General features: G+C 33.5%; 2 protein-coding genes and 1 long non-coding RNA gene across 4 annotated transcripts; 2 read left to right on the forward strand and 1 right to left on the reverse strand.

The window, feature by feature from the left end:
* Positions 1 to 472: 472 nt before the first annotated feature.
* LOC100787836 (zinc finger CCCH domain-containing protein 17) lies at positions 473 to 4449 on the forward strand. Its single transcript, XM_006584995.4, has 3 exons — positions 473 to 870; positions 2168 to 2278; positions 2404 to 4449. Exons 1-3 carry the CDS (start codon positions 742 to 744, stop codon positions 4294 to 4296), a joined length of 2133 nt encoding a protein of 710 aa, XP_006585058.1. The 5' UTR covers positions 473 to 741; the 3' UTR covers positions 4297 to 4449.
* Positions 4450 to 9317: 4868 nt separating this feature from the next.
* LOC106799713 (uncharacterized) lies at positions 9318 to 15201 on the forward strand. Its single transcript, XR_001389443.3, has 2 exons — positions 9318 to 10246; positions 13518 to 15201. It is a non-coding gene; the product is annotated as an uncharacterized lncRNA (long non-coding RNA).
* Positions 10671 to 15800, reverse strand: LOC100781243 (tobamovirus multiplication protein 3). Of its 2 annotated transcripts, XR_415428.4 has the most exons (12): positions 15025 to 15800; positions 14840 to 14930; positions 14678 to 14730; positions 14487 to 14579; positions 14298 to 14369; positions 12875 to 12947; positions 12729 to 12774; positions 12096 to 12159; positions 11949 to 12002; positions 11793 to 11870; positions 10902 to 11163; positions 10671 to 10816 (listed from the first exon to the last, which is right to left on the reverse strand). XR_415428.4 is itself a non-coding variant. In XM_003531073.5 (11 exons), the coding sequence occupies exons 1-11, from the start codon at positions 15187 to 15189 to the stop codon at positions 11071 to 11073; spliced, it is 882 nt and encodes a 293-aa protein (XP_003531121.1). In that variant the 5' UTR covers positions 15190 to 15800; the 3' UTR covers positions 10671 to 11070. The 2 variants fall into 2 exon arrangements, 1 of the variants encoding a protein (XP_003531121.1); XM_003531073.5 differs by having other exon boundaries at positions 10671 to 11163.
* Between the last annotated feature and the right edge of the window lie 1763 nt (positions 15801 to 17563).

A 17563-nucleotide genomic window follows, 5' to 3' on the forward strand; every position in this document is an offset into this window, starting at 1 on the left:
ACCTTCATGGAAGGAGGAAGGAGGATGAGGGAGCGCGAGAATGAGGAGAATGAGGAAGGAGTCTCCGGGGAAAGGAGGTGTGTCGTCACTAAGGGCGTGTCGTTAAAGAATGAATGTTGTTATGGGGTATGCCATTGCATGTTGAAAGAATGGAGAAGAAAGGTGTTAGGGTCACATGGGAGATGAAATTTTCATTAAAGATATTGTAGTTTTACTTAACAATGGGGGTGCAAGACTCAGCTTGAGGAGTGTAGGAATAAGTCCCTTAAGGTTGATGCCACCATTAAACATTAGAGAGAAAAGATGATGAACCAACAGATACAAGGCAAGTGTCCCATTACAATTTTTCAGGTATGAAACATCGAAAAAGAATCATTAACACACAAACACACAACAGTCACATTAATTTCAATTTCTACAAAAATAATAAATAAATAAATAAAAGAAAAAAACAGAAGCCGAAACCAGGCTCTCACCCTTACCTCTCTCTCTCTCTCTCAATATAAACCCATCGCATTCACATACTCGAACACACACACTCTCTCTTTCTCTCTCTAAGCTCTGACCCCAATTTCTGTGGCGGCTCTCTCTCTACTTATTTTTCTCTTCTGAGATTGAGATTGAGATTTGGATCCACCCTCTTCTCCTTCTCCTTTTTCTCTGATTTGATCTTTTCCTTCTTCTTCTTTTCATTGGGTTGGGTTGGGGTCTTCAGCTTCAACTTCAACAACAACAACAGCTATGGTTACCCAACAACAGCCACAGCCACAGCTTCAGGTCCAGCCCACACCACCCTCTTCGCAAGATGAGGCCTTGAAGAGGAACACCGATTGTGTCTACTTCCTTGCATCTCCTTTGACATGCAAAAAGGTTCTTTCTCCCACCTTTTTTCTGTTTTTCAAAGAGAAACAAAAAACCCTTTTTTGCTTTTTTGGGAATTCTGTTCTTTAGGGTTTCTGATTCGTGTGCTTCTGGAAATAGTCCTGGTGGGTGGTTTTCTTCAATGGGAAAAATTGAATTTTGGGAAAAAGGGGTTGTGGGAATACCCCAAATTCGTTAATTTGGGGATAATGATGGGGAATTTTGTGGACATAGGGTGTTTTTATTTTTGGATTGCGTTTTTGGGTGTCTAGTTTTTGTGAAAGTGTTATTGATCAATTGGTTTATTAATTGGATCTTTCTTGGCGTTACTTTTTTTTGTATTTTTTCCACTTTTTTTCGTTTTATTTGATAAGGTGAGGGGAATGAGGGAGAACGGGGTTCTTGAACCCTATTGCGATTGGGGATATGAGGAAGAAAAAAAAATCTTTTAATTTTGTTTGAATTGGATCAATCCTATGGATCCTGGTAGAAAAACGTAGGATTGGATCAATCAAGTTTAGGGTTTTTTTATGTATGGTTTAAAGTGTTATTCAACATGTTCTGATTGTATCTGAAAGCAAAGCAACAATTGGCATAGTGACTGAACTTTTCATTACAACAAAATGTTTTAACAAACTACCATTACCTGGTGGCAATAGTTTATGTGTATGTGAGTCATGATGATAGATTCTGCATAATGTTCTATTTGCGAGATCTGTGTTGTCCGTTGGTGTTGCCAGCACTCTGTTACGTAATGCTTGGAGTTTTTATTGTTATCATTAAAACATTTTACTTAACATAGATGCTTGTGTATGTGAGTCATGATGATAGATTCTGTTAAATGCATAAACTTTTTCTACAATTATTCTATTGAATGTGTAATGCCTTTTTTTTGTGCTGTGCAAATCAAGTATTTACTGTATGTATCAACAGATTGTTGTGCGTATGCTTTCTGCATAGTGTCCTGTTAGCAAGATCTGCAAGATATCGTATTTTACTATCACACAATTTTTTTGTGCCGTGCAAATCAAGTATTTTACTGCTATGCCATGTTTTTTTGGTACCTTTCAAGTGAAGTATTTTACCATCATGTCGTGCTGTTTTGATGCCGTGCAAATCAAGTATTTTACTGTATGTAGCATTGCAACGTTTCTTGTATACATTTTGCATATTCAAAGAAAAAGTACGAGTTATCAAGAATATGAGGATATCTGGTCAATTGGTCATCGAAACAGCTTTGATATTTTGAACTCTGGATTCTGTTGCTGGGCATCATTTTGATTTGTTTTCTTCTTTGTCGGAACAGGGAAATGAATGTGAGTACCGCCATAGTGAGTATGCACGTGTTAATCCTAGGGACTGTCGGTATTGGTTGAGTGGCAATTGCTTGAATCCCAAATGTCCATTTCGACATCCGGTGAGTGCCTTTTTGAGAACCAATTTTATATACTTTTCATGCCAATTTTTGGACTATTTTGTATATTTTCCTGTTATTCGTTCTTTGTACGGCTTTTGCTAACAGCATTTTGTTTTTGCATGCAGCCTCTTGATGGCTTGTTAGGAACACAGGCAACAGCGGCTGGTGGACCATCTGTACCCCCATCACAGATTCCAACAGCATCTGCAGCACATGCACCTTATAATTCCAGTAAACAAGCTGTCCCTTGCTATTTCTTCCAAAAGGGGCTTTGCTTAAAAGGTGACCGATGTGCCTTCTTGCATGGTCCTCCTGCTCCTACTCCTAGCACTGGTAATAAAGTAGCTGCTCAGGTTCCAGTGACTATTCAAGGAGCCGAGAATCCAAGTTTTAAGAAGCCTTTTGTCAGCAATGAAAAGTATACTCAGGAAAGGAAAACTTCCCAAGGAAATTTTGCAAAGTCAGGTGGAGCTCCTGAAGCTAAACCTTCCCCCAAAATTGAAACTGCTCCTCAAAGAAATATGTTTGAATTGGAGAAGAAAGTGCCACCACCATCTGCAGAATTCAATAATGAGGCTTCTAGATTTAAGACAATTTCTCCACCAGTGACCAATGGGCCCATTGTGGCCCGGTCAAACCGTCTGCACCAAGCTCGTGTGCCAGATGATCACAATTTCCAGAGTGGCAAGGACAGTGATGAGTTTCTCAGAGAATCATCTCCTGGGTTTGATGTTCTTGTAGCTGATGAACTTAGGAATTCTGATTACTACCATGGGGAAGATGAATTCGGTAAAGCAAGAGGTCAAGATGAAAGGAACTTAGACTCTTTGAATGAATATGATTTAGGACATTCTGGTGATTATAGTTTAGCAGCTGATATTGATCGAGAAAGATTCCGTGGGCCTCAAGGTTATGAGTCATATGATCACATGCAGGAGCCATATGCTTGGGAGCAGCATAGGAAGCCCTCATCCCATTTAGGCAGGAGGACTCGTCGCAGATCTGACAGTCCTGAAAATGCTGAGGTCTCAGATCTTCGACATCATTTATCCAAGCGCAGGAAGGGTAATGGTTTGAAGTCGGTTATCAGTCATGATCATGCCCATGGGGGCCATGGTGAGGAACAGAGTCGCCGGTCCTTCTCTCGGAAGGACTCACTTGAGTTACCGCTGAATGAGAGCTCCCTTGGTAATCGCTTCCGGGGTAGAATAAAACTTCCGGAAAATGGTGACGGTGATCACCCAGAGAGGGAAGACGGGGGAAGATTTAGGAACAGATTACCTTCTGGAAGGTTGCCAGCCACTCACCATTTGTCACCTAGAGAGGGAAGGGTCCATGACAGAATAAGAGGAAGGTTGCAAGATGATGAGAGGAGAAACTCCAAGGATCGATTGATGGGGAGAGAACTACCGGGTGATAGGAGTGATTTTGCTGCGCCAAAAAGTCTTTCTGAACTTAAAAATGGGAGGAACACCGAGAATAGGGAGCAACAATCACTGGGAAGGAGAAGAAGTTTAAGGGACGATCACCCACAATCTGACGATGATTTTCTGTTTGAAGGTCCAAAACCTCTTAGTGAAATTCTGAAGGAGAAGAGAGGAGCTGGAGCTGATTCAGACTCTGGGAATGGCAAATCATCTGACAATAAGAATGTAGAAGTTACCCATGGCTCGGATCCTATGTCTGTTGCAAACACACAAAATGGAGTGCTGTCTGAGACCAAGGAAGATGACAAGAATCTTCTGCTAAATAATGAAGAATCCAAGCTTGAGGTCACTGATGCAGCTGGAGGAGACAATGATGGTGAATATGAGGAGGGAATAGTGTACAATGAATCGGGTGAGGATCAGTATTATGAAGGTGATGATCAGAGAGATGCGGACTATGAGTATGAACAAGGTGAAGAGGGATACTATGAGTATGAACAAGGTGAAGAGGGTGAAAATCAAGAGGAAGATTACATGGAAGAAGAAGATGGGGATGATTTTGCTAAGAAGATTGGTGTCGTTCATTCATAATTATTATGGAGAAACTGAGAAACACGGGAACGTGTCCTCCTTATGATCAACTCTCATATAGGTCTCTTCTCTGACTGAGCAGCATTTCTGCTTAAAATTTGCTTGTAGAACTCAGAACTGCTCTATGATTATCAATTTGTTTTCTTGTATTAATTAGTCCTTTTATTTTTACTGTATTTTCATCAAATTTAATGGATATTTTTGTGATCAGTGGGGCATTTTGCTGTGCTCTCCGCATATATAAATGTCATGCAGAGTGCAGGCCTTTTTAACCTTGGAAAGTTAATAATAGTTGCATTCACTTGTGAGTTTACTCTAATACCTTTGTTGATCTGGTTAAGCCATTGCAGCATTTAAGTTTCAGCCTTAATCATTGGTTAGTTCTTTATACTCTTCAGTTAACGATTCTGATCTCTCAAGTTATGACCAATAAATGCCTGGACTTTTTCTTGGTATAAGTCATTGTAGCATTAGGGATTGGTGCTTCAATGATTTGATACGTGTTCAATAGGATACTTGGTGGCTTTAGTAAGTTCACAAGAAACAAAATTTAAGATGAAGTTATAGTAAATTCTTAGGACAAAAAGAAAAACGATTTAGCTAGAGAACTCAACAAGATTGTGTTATTGTTCACGTCAACTGTACAAGTTAGCGGCTGGTGTGTTTGATTTCATTTTCAGTTAGGAAAAACATTCTCCATGTTAGGATTATTTCTACAAACAAGTAAAAGTATATTCATTGTTTGGTGTGTTCTTTGATTTCATTTTCTGTTAGAAAAAAAAATCCTCCAAATTAGGATTATTTCTTCAGACTACAAAACAAGTATAAGTATACTTATTCTTGAAATTTAATAGGTTGAAATTATAATATAGTTTATAAATTAAATTAAATGAAGGTAGAATCACCCTTATTTATTTATCTTAGAATACTCTTATCTTTTTAATTGATATATTTTCATTAATAATTATAAAAACAATATTTTGTTTTTACTTTATTTTTAAAATTCACAAATGAAAATGGCTAAAATAAATTTGATTGCTTTCACAAGCTTTTAAAATAAAAAGTAAAATAAGAATAGAGTGAAGTATGTATGATTATTAATGAAAACATAGTAAATGAAAAAAAAAACATAAAATAAATCAATCGTATGTATGTAATCTAGTCATTTTTTGTTTAATGGGTACAAGGCTAATAAACTCTTTCTCCTTCAGGTTTGAATGAATTGTAACCACAACTCCCAAATTAATGAATGTAGCAATTAAGTTATTGAATTCTAATATTTGAGAGGAGTTAAATACTTATAATTAGGTTGGGTGCATAGATTTGAAGACCCGAGGGTAGTTACACTTATGACACCTAACTCACCTTCGAAAAAATATGAAGTCAAATTGTGTGGTAACAGCTTTGCCTTATGAAAGTATTATAGTTACTATTTTATCGGTCAATTATAATATTTAAAAAAAAATATTTGTTCTTTTTTATTTTTATAAGATTCTTTTTTTAATTTTTAAATATATTAATTTTTATTTTTTTTCATATTTTTATTTAATTATTCTCTCTTAATATTGATGAGAAATAATTAAGAGGATATAGAAACAAGAAAGAGTAATTTTAAAATAATACAAATAATTAACAGATTTAATATGATTAATTAAATTAATTTGTTGTAAGATGAATAAATTAGTTAAAATAATATTATAATTAGGAAAATAGGAAGTAACTACTAAGAGATCACGTTGGTTCGTCAAAATCCCACGTAATTAAAAGGTTGCAACTCTTCACGAAATCTTAGTTTCAATCAATGTTGCCCAACTAAACTTTTTATACTAATAAGGTTATATCACTTTATCAAAAAAAAAAAAATGTTTCTTTATCCGGTACACAAATGTATTCTGCCGTTACGGTTACTTTGAGTGCACGAACGAAAAGAAGAAAAATCAAACTATAACCTTAGAAAGTAATAAAAAAAATAAACTATAACTTTGCAAGTTACATAATATTATTATTATTTTTACTAGAGTTTTATAAATGCAAGTCATACTCAAGGTCAAAGATCTTCATTGTATAAAGGAAATTAACCATTAATCCAAGTTACACCAAAGGTTTAAAATAAAATACATGGAATTGGAAACAAACTAAGCCCAAAGAAAAATATTGCTTACGCCTTAAATACTATACTTCTTCTGCTGCTCTTTTAAAAACCATAAGAACTTCACGTTAATTTGTTTAAGATAGTTTTTATCAATTAATACTTAAAATCATTTCTTAACTAACTGGAGACTTCAAAAATACCAATCATACATATGACTGTTTAGATATAATTAAGCATTTCTATAGCCAATCATAAAAATAAAATTATAAAAAGCCCTATATTTTATGTCACATGCCAGTTGGGATTCCCCTCTTCATTCAACACTATGGCCCTCCAAGCATGTCCTATGTTGCTTTCAACATATTGGACCAATTTTTAGATGCCCCAATTTCTCTTAATAACTAACGAGAGTAAATGGAGATTAAAGAATGATGACGACCAAGCACTAGTTTGCGTTCCAAAACTCGTGCTTACGTAGACTAATAAAAATGAAATTTAAAAGAGATTAAATGCTTATTCTTTTGTTATTATTGAAAAAAAACTGTTTAAGGAATTGCGACTTATATTATGAATTTAATTATAATACATTGGTAATATACCTTTTTAATTATTAACTAATCATAAATTATTCACGTTCAAAATTGTTATTCATGACATTATCTAACATTGTAGATATTATGGGATATTTATATAATGCATCAAAATTAAAGCCTTAGCTTTTAATCCACCGAACAATCCTTTGCTTTTTGCTGGAAGATCTCAATGACAAAACTGTTTGAGGAATTGCTACTTATAATCCTTTAGCACTTCTTTGGTGATAACATTAAAAATAAGCTAGGGAATCGTTTTCAGCAAAGTTTTCATCCTTGAATGCATTTTTATCCATCAATTTTGTTTTGTTACGAGCCATGTGTTTGGCAAGTTTGCTTGGTTGAGAATGTGATAACTTGGTTTTGGATCCTTTTGGATTTGTAGTGCTGATCCATGCCCTGAGTGTTTGGTTATTAGTTTTCTACTTGGAAATTTTTGTTTCTTCTTCACCTTTTCGTATCTCTATTGGATTCTTTGATGCATGTTTCTATTTTTGTTGTCTGATTAGAGGGATCAATTTTTGTTTCCATTTTGGTTATTGGAATATGAATAGTTTGTCTCAATTTCCTGATTTTCCTCCATTTCAAGCTGACCTACAATCTACTAATACAAGTCCAGTTGGTGCAGTGTGTATTATCTTTTCATCATGTTGATTGAAGCATTACCCTCTTCAACCGGATCTAGCAACCATTTATAATCTATTAATGGAAAAAAAATAAAATGCGTTGTTTGCAAATTTTTTGCATAAGAGTTTTATTCTTTGTAATTGAGTATATGATTTAATTTAGTGTAAAAGAATTTATATTGTGAATCTATTAAAAATCAATTTATACATGACTTTAAAAATTTAAATCAAATCTCAACATTGAATATAGTGCTTAAGCCGTATCTAATTCTAGAGCCATAGTTTTATCATCGCCTTTTGAAGAATTACATAGGTTTTTATAGCCAAACATGTGGAATACGCAAGTCAAGTCATTCGTTTGTTTGATTCGTGTAGGATTTCGGGTTTCCTACTTTACTACTTCTATATTGCATACTTCTCTTCTCTGTGACTGTGTCCTTTCCTCTTACTTCTATCTGTGCATGGTAGTTGATATATCATATATGGATGTACATGTACTTGCACTATGTGTCGATCCTAGTAACTTTTGATTCAAAGAAGGAACAAATAAACAATAGACTGGGACAGAGGGGTATTCAAAAAATTTACCTCCGCACCTGCTTAATATAGTTAGGGTAAAATAATAAATATGTACGTGATTTTCTAATAAATATATGAAAATTTGTGTTTTTTCTTTTATAATTTTTTTATTTGTATTGAGTATTTAATAAAACAATAATTTTATTTCTAGTCTTGTATTCTTTTTTTAATCATTGATAAATTAATGAATTTGAAATTTAGTCCCTGATCATTTTTTTTATTTGTCATTAGTCTTTTTCAAATGAACTAATAATAATGATTTTTTTTATCAGAGAATAAATATAAAATTCTTTAATTTATCATAGACTAAAAAAGTTTTAAAACCAAAAATAAAGTTTAAATATTTATTAGAAATCACAAATATATTTTAGTCTAATTGTAATGAAGAGTGCCTAGGTCAGAAATAAAGGGATGAAAGCTTTTCTATATCAATTTTAAGGAAGACAAATATTTCAAAAATAATCACGCCATATCTAATATCTATTTATGTTGGTACTTTATGAACACTTTAATATGTTAGAGTATAAGTGTGAGGTGAACTTTAATATCGTGTAGAAATAAGAAGATTGAACACCTTATAAATATAAGACCGTAATTCTGGGCCTTAAGGTTGTGGACTAAAATATGGTATCAAATTCACTTATATGTTTATTGGTATAAATTTTTTTGATATTTATCCCTCGGTTGCATAACATTATACATATTTTTTTAAGCTTTTATCTCAATGCAAATAAAGATATCATAATAATTAAAATACTGTAGTCTTTTATTATGTTTACAATGACTCAATTATTTTTTAAAATATTTTTTTTATGTATCAAGGATAATTCATAATTAGAGACTAATTTACTCAAAACAAAAGATCAGCTTTTGTTTCAACAAAGTTTTTTTTTTATACATAAAAGACTTATCTATTTCAATTTGACATTTGTGTTTTATGTTAATCTTATATCCTTATTTTTTTTTGTTGAATAACCTTGCATCATTATATTATTGTTGTATCATGTCTTGTGATTTTTAAAACTAAATGTATTTTTTTTAGAGAGAATTTGTAGAAGGATGTAGTATTGCTGAATATATATATATATATATATATATATATATATATATATATGTTCCAAGGCCCAAGCTCATGCATGATCTTTCTTCTCTCCCTTCTTTCGCACAAGCATGAAATAAGGTCTGGTTGAAAATTAACGGGATACAAAGATTTTAAGTTTGTTTATTTAAACTTCTCCCCGATACCAATAGGAGTTTGAGGGAATATTAACTTCGATAATTGTCCATGTTTTTACCTTGAATTGAATGCTGTGCCTTCTTACCGTTTTTTTTTTAATAGAAGACACATGACTTTCAGCACTTCCTTGATATAAAACCGATCCAAATTTGTAAATTGTAGTGTAATTAGTTAATGAGTTGTGTTTCTTTTATCTTCTTTTTTAGATGAGTTAATACTAATTTTTAACTTCTGTTTTTTTTTTTTTTTTGCACCAACCAGCAAATGAATTTTAGTTCTAAAATTTTCACCCCATTTTTCTACATACAAAAACATGCATAACCTATAAGGCTATAACCAATTCATGAAAGTTATTTTTTTTCATTATCTTTGGGTGAACACAACTCTAGACTCCAACGCAGTGGATACCTCATACTCCCACTCCTACATACACACACGAGAAACACATTTTTAAACGCATCAACGGAACGTTCTTGACGTTCCCGTGTTTTGTTCAATAACTCAAACCTACCATTCTTTTTGTGAACGAAGTCAAACCAAACATTCAAATACTGACTGGCTGTTATTTGATACTTATACTTCTTTAAGATGAAATGAAAGGCTAAAGTGTAGCAAATCCACAACGCCCGAGTCCTCATCAAGCAAGAGAGCATCTATTAACCCCAACCAAAAAACATCGAATTCCAGCACATATGCCCCATGTATGAATTATGATCTTCTAAAGTTCTTGCAAGCATGCTTCAGAATTCTGAATGCTTTTGTTTTCTGGGCATTTTAACAATTATGTTGATTAATGGCATCATCGAATTCCAACAAATATGCTCAGGTATGAATTCTGATCTTCTAAGGTTCTTGCAAGCATGCTTCTGAATTTTGAATGCTTTTGTTGATAATGTTAATAATCATGTTGATGTGGAGAGTTCATGATGGTTTATCAAGAAGGAACAATTCAACTAGGAAAATTTCGTTATGCATTGCTACTATTGAAATTTTAGAGTAATAGCCTGGTAAAGAGCTATGCTTATGTTGGATTTAAACATGGCTGCTAAAATGTGAACGTTTCAAAGAGGAAATTTTAATTTCACTTAGTCGCGGTTACATTCTTAGGAATAATCAAATACATCCGTGAAATTCCAAAGCTAGCAAAGTATATCTGCCAAAAATAGAAATTTAATTTAGCCCTCGTCAAATTCACAAAAGACATGAAAGAAATGATATGTAAAATAGAATTGAATGAATTAGCAGGAACATGACTGAAAAGGAACAATACATTTCACCAACTAGTAACAGTTACAAGACTTGAAAAACTATTTTACAATATATCAGTGTCCTTTTCTCCCAAAAAAGGTTGCTCATCGTGTTGAATTGCAGAACCTCAAACAGCAACCACATTTTCCTAGAGACAACACAAATATCACTTATACAACACAAGCCAACGTGTTTGACAATCCATAAAATGTCACGTTTCAAAACCTACAAACCTTATGAGAACTTTAAGACAATGATATTAGCTTTGTCACTCAACAGAAGAAAGACCGACTTCTCTGTCCTCTAGAAATTATCCTTGCGGAGGGGAGAGAAACATCAAAGAAAGCAGAGGAGCATGCACTCAGGAAATCCTGACTAAATTTTCTCCATATGCTAATCTTTTCAGCGAATTGGGTGATATTGAGTGATACCACGCTTGGGAGGAAGCTTCCTCAAAATGAAAAGGACCAAAGTAGAAGGCAATATTTCCACCAACTGCAGCAACAATGCGAAAAAGATGAGAGAAGTTACCTAGGGCAAATAGAACAAACCCCCTTTGTAATGACTTACCCTTGAGATCAAATTAAAAGCATCTAAAAGAAAATTAACTCAAAGCGTGGGGAAAACTACAATAATAAATACCTAAAAACAGCAATTCAATTCCTTTTAAATTGACTTCAGAAAATTAATTAGCAATTTTTCAATAGAAAAATTTCCATCAGAGGTTGAAAAGTTGCTCAGGATATATCCCCTAATAATATGAATTGGAGGATTTGAAACAGCAATGACTTGATTATCCAATTTATCAATTCCCTTGCTTCTACTGTTTCAGGTAAAAATAATCTTACTAAGAATCAAGACTAAACTCAAATGATGTGCCATAAAGAAAAGATGAATTTATGTAAGGTCATAAAACTAATGCACAGAATTTAACCGAGTCAAACAGAATTCAGGCAGGGAATGTCAGATTTCAACACTAATCTTACACCAAGATTAACCATATAAAGCCCAAAATAGACCTACATGCATAACCCAAAATATAAAAATGCTAACTTAAACACCACAACAATGAGCAACAGTTGTATGGCAAAAAAAAGTACCGCGATGAAGAAATACAAACTCACCAGGTAATACATAAAATTCAGAATGGGATGGTACAAGACATCAAGGTCGGCAGCTTTATCAAATGCATTAAAGCACATCTGACACAATATAATCAAACTCAATTTAAGAACCATGCAACAGGAATTGCTGAGGTTTTTAAAGAAAAAGGGACTGACCATAACACATCTGATAAGGAAGCATGAAAAGCATATGGTAGTCACATAGCCAACCTGCAATAAAAAGATCAGGTAGATTAACTTTGGGAAGGAGTGAGGTGAAGACAAGATAAACAGAAAAATTTCTTAGTAAAACACAAAACAGACCTCTTGTAGCTTCTTGCGTCGACCTTTGGATTCAACAGGAAAGCGTTGCAGCATCAAGAATAGTCTATCATAGAACATGGTCAGAAAAGAAATACAAATAAATGGATAAGGAAATGAGAGGATACTAAAGATACATACACATGATACAAGTACACAAATAACATTTAAAATAGAATATATAAAGTGCCTTGACACATGACTGAAAACTGATAGCATAGTATGGACCCCAGACTTTTCTGGTTTGTTGTGTCTTCAGGTAAATCCCCATTTCATTTTCCTAATTGTTCCCCAGGCAATCAAAGCTTCATCCTTTACAATCCCATTCAGAAATCTTTTGTTCGGAGTGCAATACTTGATAGTATCTACTCAAATTATTTATCACATCACCCTCTACGCGAACGTGTTATGTAAAGCATAAGCTCTGAAATTATGAACCACTTATTCGTGCATCTTAAGGTAGCTACTTTCTTCTGGAACAATCATTTTTTTTTATGAGAAAGTACTTTAGAGCTGATAAGGGTTTTGGTCCAAACAAAGGCAAAATTCCAAACTTAGTGCTATTCTTAAACCCAGATGCATTAATTTCATTCCACAATCCAAATTACAAAAGTGAAAATTGAAATAGACAATCACCTTCCACCGTAAAGAAGAAAACCAAGGGCTGCAAACAAAGAAACCCCTACATACATGCATGGAAAAAATTATTAACGTCATGATCAATAAAATCTGATAGTTAAACCCTCATAACAAGAAGAAAAAGGACTCTTGAACATATAAACCTGCAAAGAACATCTTAGACAGGATGACTAGCACGCTGATAGGTTTCCACCATAATATTAACCATAAAGTAATCTGAAAAACATAAAATGATTTACTGTTAGAGTGGCATGACAAAGAGTGAAGTAAATAAAAGAGGAATCTACAAATTCAAAACCAGTCAACATAATAAAGTAGCAGCTATTTAATACTCCGAATAGATCTTATAGTAATAGAAGAAAAGCACTGATGCCACAGAAAAGTTGAAAAATAATAAAGGTAAATTGACTCAATAGTAAAACATCAATTTTAGGACAAAAATGAAATGAAAGGCAAACATATTAAAAAAATTCTTAATCAATCCTGTTGGAAAACATTTTATATTATCTTAGAACATTTTTCTTATTAGGTTATTAGCCATATTGGTAGACTTGGGCTAGCACAAGTAGTACCAGTACATGACTTAATTATTAGTATAAACAAAAGAATTAGGCTAAGGTATTGGAACATATTATATCTGTCAATTATATTTTCATTTGATTACTTTTAATCTGTCTTTGTCATTTCCTTCTTCTCTAACCCTGAAACTATGACTATATAAATTGATATCAGATCAGTAATTTCTTTGTATTTTGAACCCCACCCCTGAAAAATAAAATTCAACAGACAATGATGTAGAACACATTTCAAGGCTAGGAGTGGAGGGATGGTGAAAGTATGGATGGCCAATGGTTAAGAGCTGCATTGGGGGGGGGGGGAGTCTGTAGGGATTATGGGCACATGCTTCTGGAAATGTGGTGGCTGGTGACTCAGTTCCAACACAGGCAACAACAATCAACGGCTCACCCTCATTTACTCCAGAAACAAATTTTTTATAAGCCTTATCCTACTAGGTGAAACCAGTTACATGGATCACACAACTCCTCCATTAGGCTAGGTTAGAGCAGAAGCAATGATTCCTTCATCCCTGACAAAGTGACAATTAAAAACTGCAAGGATTTTTTATAACCCCCAGCACAACACCCCATTTATGTTTAATAACTGGTCACAAAATAGATCTGATAATGAGTGTGATAGGTTTCTGCTGGGGAAAAACCTGCAGACAGATGGATAGGTTCAACTTGCATCAGATCTGACAAAGAAAGAACTATGGATCTTGGGGCTTCTATAAGTAATGGGCACAGCTAGAAGTATTATGTGAAGGACTATTTCTACAAAGCATTGGGTGGGGACGGCCAACCCATCTTATACAGCTCTAGCTGTACCCTAATAGCTTCTTTATCATATTGATTGGCACACTGTCAATTGTAGTTTCTACATAACCTGAGAAATGCAAAATGAAAATGGAAAAAGACTGATTGCAACATTCATGGCCTCAAAAAGAAGTTCAACCACTGCGCTGAGTGGTAACAGTAACATGTGCAATCATGGGCAAGATTTTTTCACCTGAATAACATAAACCACAGCATTAATCGTATAGAAACTTGGTCTGAGACCATCAGTAGATACGGCACGTGCCTGCAAAACATGTAGCATCAAAGTCATAAACTCATAATCAGGCCACCAAAATAGCAATATCCCATACTCATTAAAAAGAAAAATAGTAAATGTACATATACCACAGAATGAACTTGCCTGGTAATAAATCTCAGCCCAGAACAGTACCAACAGCGCATAAGTTGTAAAGAAAGCAAGACTAGGCATGTCAAGTAAGATATGTTGGACAATCTGCACACACGAAGCTGAGCATTAGCTATGAGATTAAAAAACTTAATTTATAAAGGAATTGAAAAAAAAAAAAAAAAGCTGAAACAAATCATTTCTACCTCTGGCTGCAACTTCTGCACATCCCGACGGAAGACAAAAACAAAACACCGAACTGCAAAACCAGAACGAGCATCAACTTTGCACCAAAAAAACGTCAATCATGAAACAAATACAAATAGATTAAAAAAATAATTAGAAAAAAATATTAGAATGATACAAACCCCCATTCACAATGAAATTGAGAAAGTGAAAGACCTTCTGCGTGGTCCAACCATACTCCGGCACTCTCCATTGTATTCGAACTAATTGAACCTAAAATCATCATATTATTAAAAATATCATAAATAATTGGAAAGGAAACCCTAACGGAAGTGGAAATAGAAATCTGGCGGAAACGGCGTCGTACTAGAGCGACGGCGGCGACGATTCCGTAGAGGATGGAGAGGAGGTGGAAGATGCGATCCTGCCAGAGCGGGGAGCGGTTGATGTCCCGCCACCAGTTGGAGGATTCCGTCAAGTCAAGGGCGGCAACGGCCACCACCGCCATCGCCGGCACGCCTCTCGCCACCATGGAATCGCTGAATGGAATAATGGAAGGAGCCTTCGTTCGATCTTCTTCTTCTTCTTCTGTTGATGAAATAAAGAAAAAAAAGAGTAACAGAAATGCAACTTAATCTATCTAATAATTATTACTACCACTACTTTTTTTAACGTTTTCTGACAAATATTCAAATGTTTTTCTTTCGCCTTGTTCTGTAACAATTTATTTATTTTATTGTTGCTGCGGGGTTTTTGATTTTGTGGCCGGCGATTGCGATATAATCTGGATTCAGACAGAAAAAAAAAGAGAGAGAGGGGTAACGGAAATCCAAACGTCGTGCTGGATACACGTAATTATGTAACTCACTCTACAATTAGAACGTAGTAGTTAATATTCAGTTAACTTGTCTTAAAAAAGTCTTTAACATGAAAGATCTTTGTTGACAATTTTGAGGGGGAAAATAATTTTATAAAATAGAATTAGAAGTGAAACAATTTACATTCAAAAGTTTATATTTTAGAAATTTGGAGCAAGTCAATACACTTATGAGCACATTTTTGTGCCAAAATGAAAAAAAAAAAAGAAAATCTATTCTTGATTTTTAACTTAGAATTATTTCTCTAATGTAGATTAAGCGCATGTATGTTTGGGACGACTTCATATGACCAAGTTGAATACTATAGTCACGATAAATTTATTAAAACAACGCATGGATGTGAATCTTTATTTAAAATTATATTAATAAATATTTCAAGGTGAATTTGAAATATTGAATGTGAATCTAAATACACACTTAATTTAATCTAATGAATTGGAATTTAAATTCGCAAACAATCAAACTAATCATCTATATTATTTAAACATTTATTAAGTGTAATTCATAAGGTTGCTCCATTGGTATAAGATTTTATTGGTGAAAAAACGAAATATTTAACAATAATAAAAACTTGATGTTTAATTGTGTAATTGAAAGATCAAATTTTAATTTTAATTTATTTGATTTGATGGATCATGGCAACTCATAGTTGCATGCGTCACGTGGTCCCTATAATATTTGTTTAATCCATAGAAACTAGTGTCTTTTGATTCGCGTTGGCGCCTCCCTGGCTGTTCAGTTTTTCCTACGAACGTCATCAATAATAACTTGATGTTCGTGTAAACGGTGAATTCTATCAAATTTTACAACAACCCAACTTTCTCCCGTCTCTTGCTGCATTACAATAAATTAACTGATTATACTTGGTGTTGTTGGGAATCTAGAATTTTCCTTCAATGGAGGAAAAAAATAGTTTATAATATTTTTATTAAAAAATATTATAAGCTTTTACAAAATATATATATCATGATATAAAAAATCCAAAATGCAGCTTTTACAAATTATAATTTCTCTAGAATTACAATTACTCTACACATTTTCATATTTTAAAAATGCATAATGAATTTTTTCATTACCAATACTATTAAAAAATTAAAAGGTAAAGTGATAAAATAAATATCAAATTATTCTCTTTTATCTCTTATACCTTTTTTAGATTCATTGTTTAACAAAATAATTTGTCTTTAAGGGGACAACAGAAATTTTTTGGAGACAAAAATAAAAATTGTTAAATATATTAAAGTAAATTAAAATATCTAGTGGGAGCAATTACCCCACCAGCCCCTCATCTCTTAAAAGCATACTCAGTGTGCGAGTATCAGATGACATGAAATTGATCATACAACTATACAAGTATCGTTGCTTAATCAAAATTACGCGATAAAAAATATATTTTTCAAACATTATAGGACTTGCCAAATGAAGTTAAGCACTAATTTTATCAAGCTTAGCATTAGATCAGGGAATCTATGTAAAGTAATAAAATATATGTAAAGTTGTAAGACTCACAAGATTAAGATAAACAATCTATTTAAACAATAATGTATTGTATATGTTCAAAGGTGTTTATGATATCATGTGTGCTACCTATCTATGGTCTTTGGCAGCAAATCTTCACACAAAATACCGTAAGATTGATTCTCAGGTCAAGCAAGGGTGGTTAAGTAAAGCTCTCTTTAGAGTAATGCTCCAAAGATGAAAACCTTCCAACATTATAGGTAAATTTTTCCCGGAGTCAGTTTATAATCACTGTGACCAACCATTAACAGGTGTATGTGCTAGCTTTAAACAAAAAAATTAATGCATTTGATATATTATGCCCGAAATTCTCATGAAGGCATAACTTGACTGAACTCAAACAGATGACTAACCAAACCGTTGGCAAAGATATACAAAATATACAACTAAACTTCTAACAAATTGTGATGGAAATATTTGACATATCATATATCTTTCTCAAGTTTAGCAAAAAAAAATTAAATAGGTTATTTTCTTCAAAAAAGGCATGCCAAATTGGAATAATTTTTT

This window comes from Glycine max, chromosome 8, assembly GCF_000004515.6.
Source record: "Glycine max cultivar Williams 82 chromosome 8, Glycine_max_v4.0, whole genome shotgun sequence".
Classification (NCBI taxonomy): domain Eukaryota; kingdom Viridiplantae; phylum Streptophyta; class Magnoliopsida; order Fabales; family Fabaceae; genus Glycine; species Glycine max.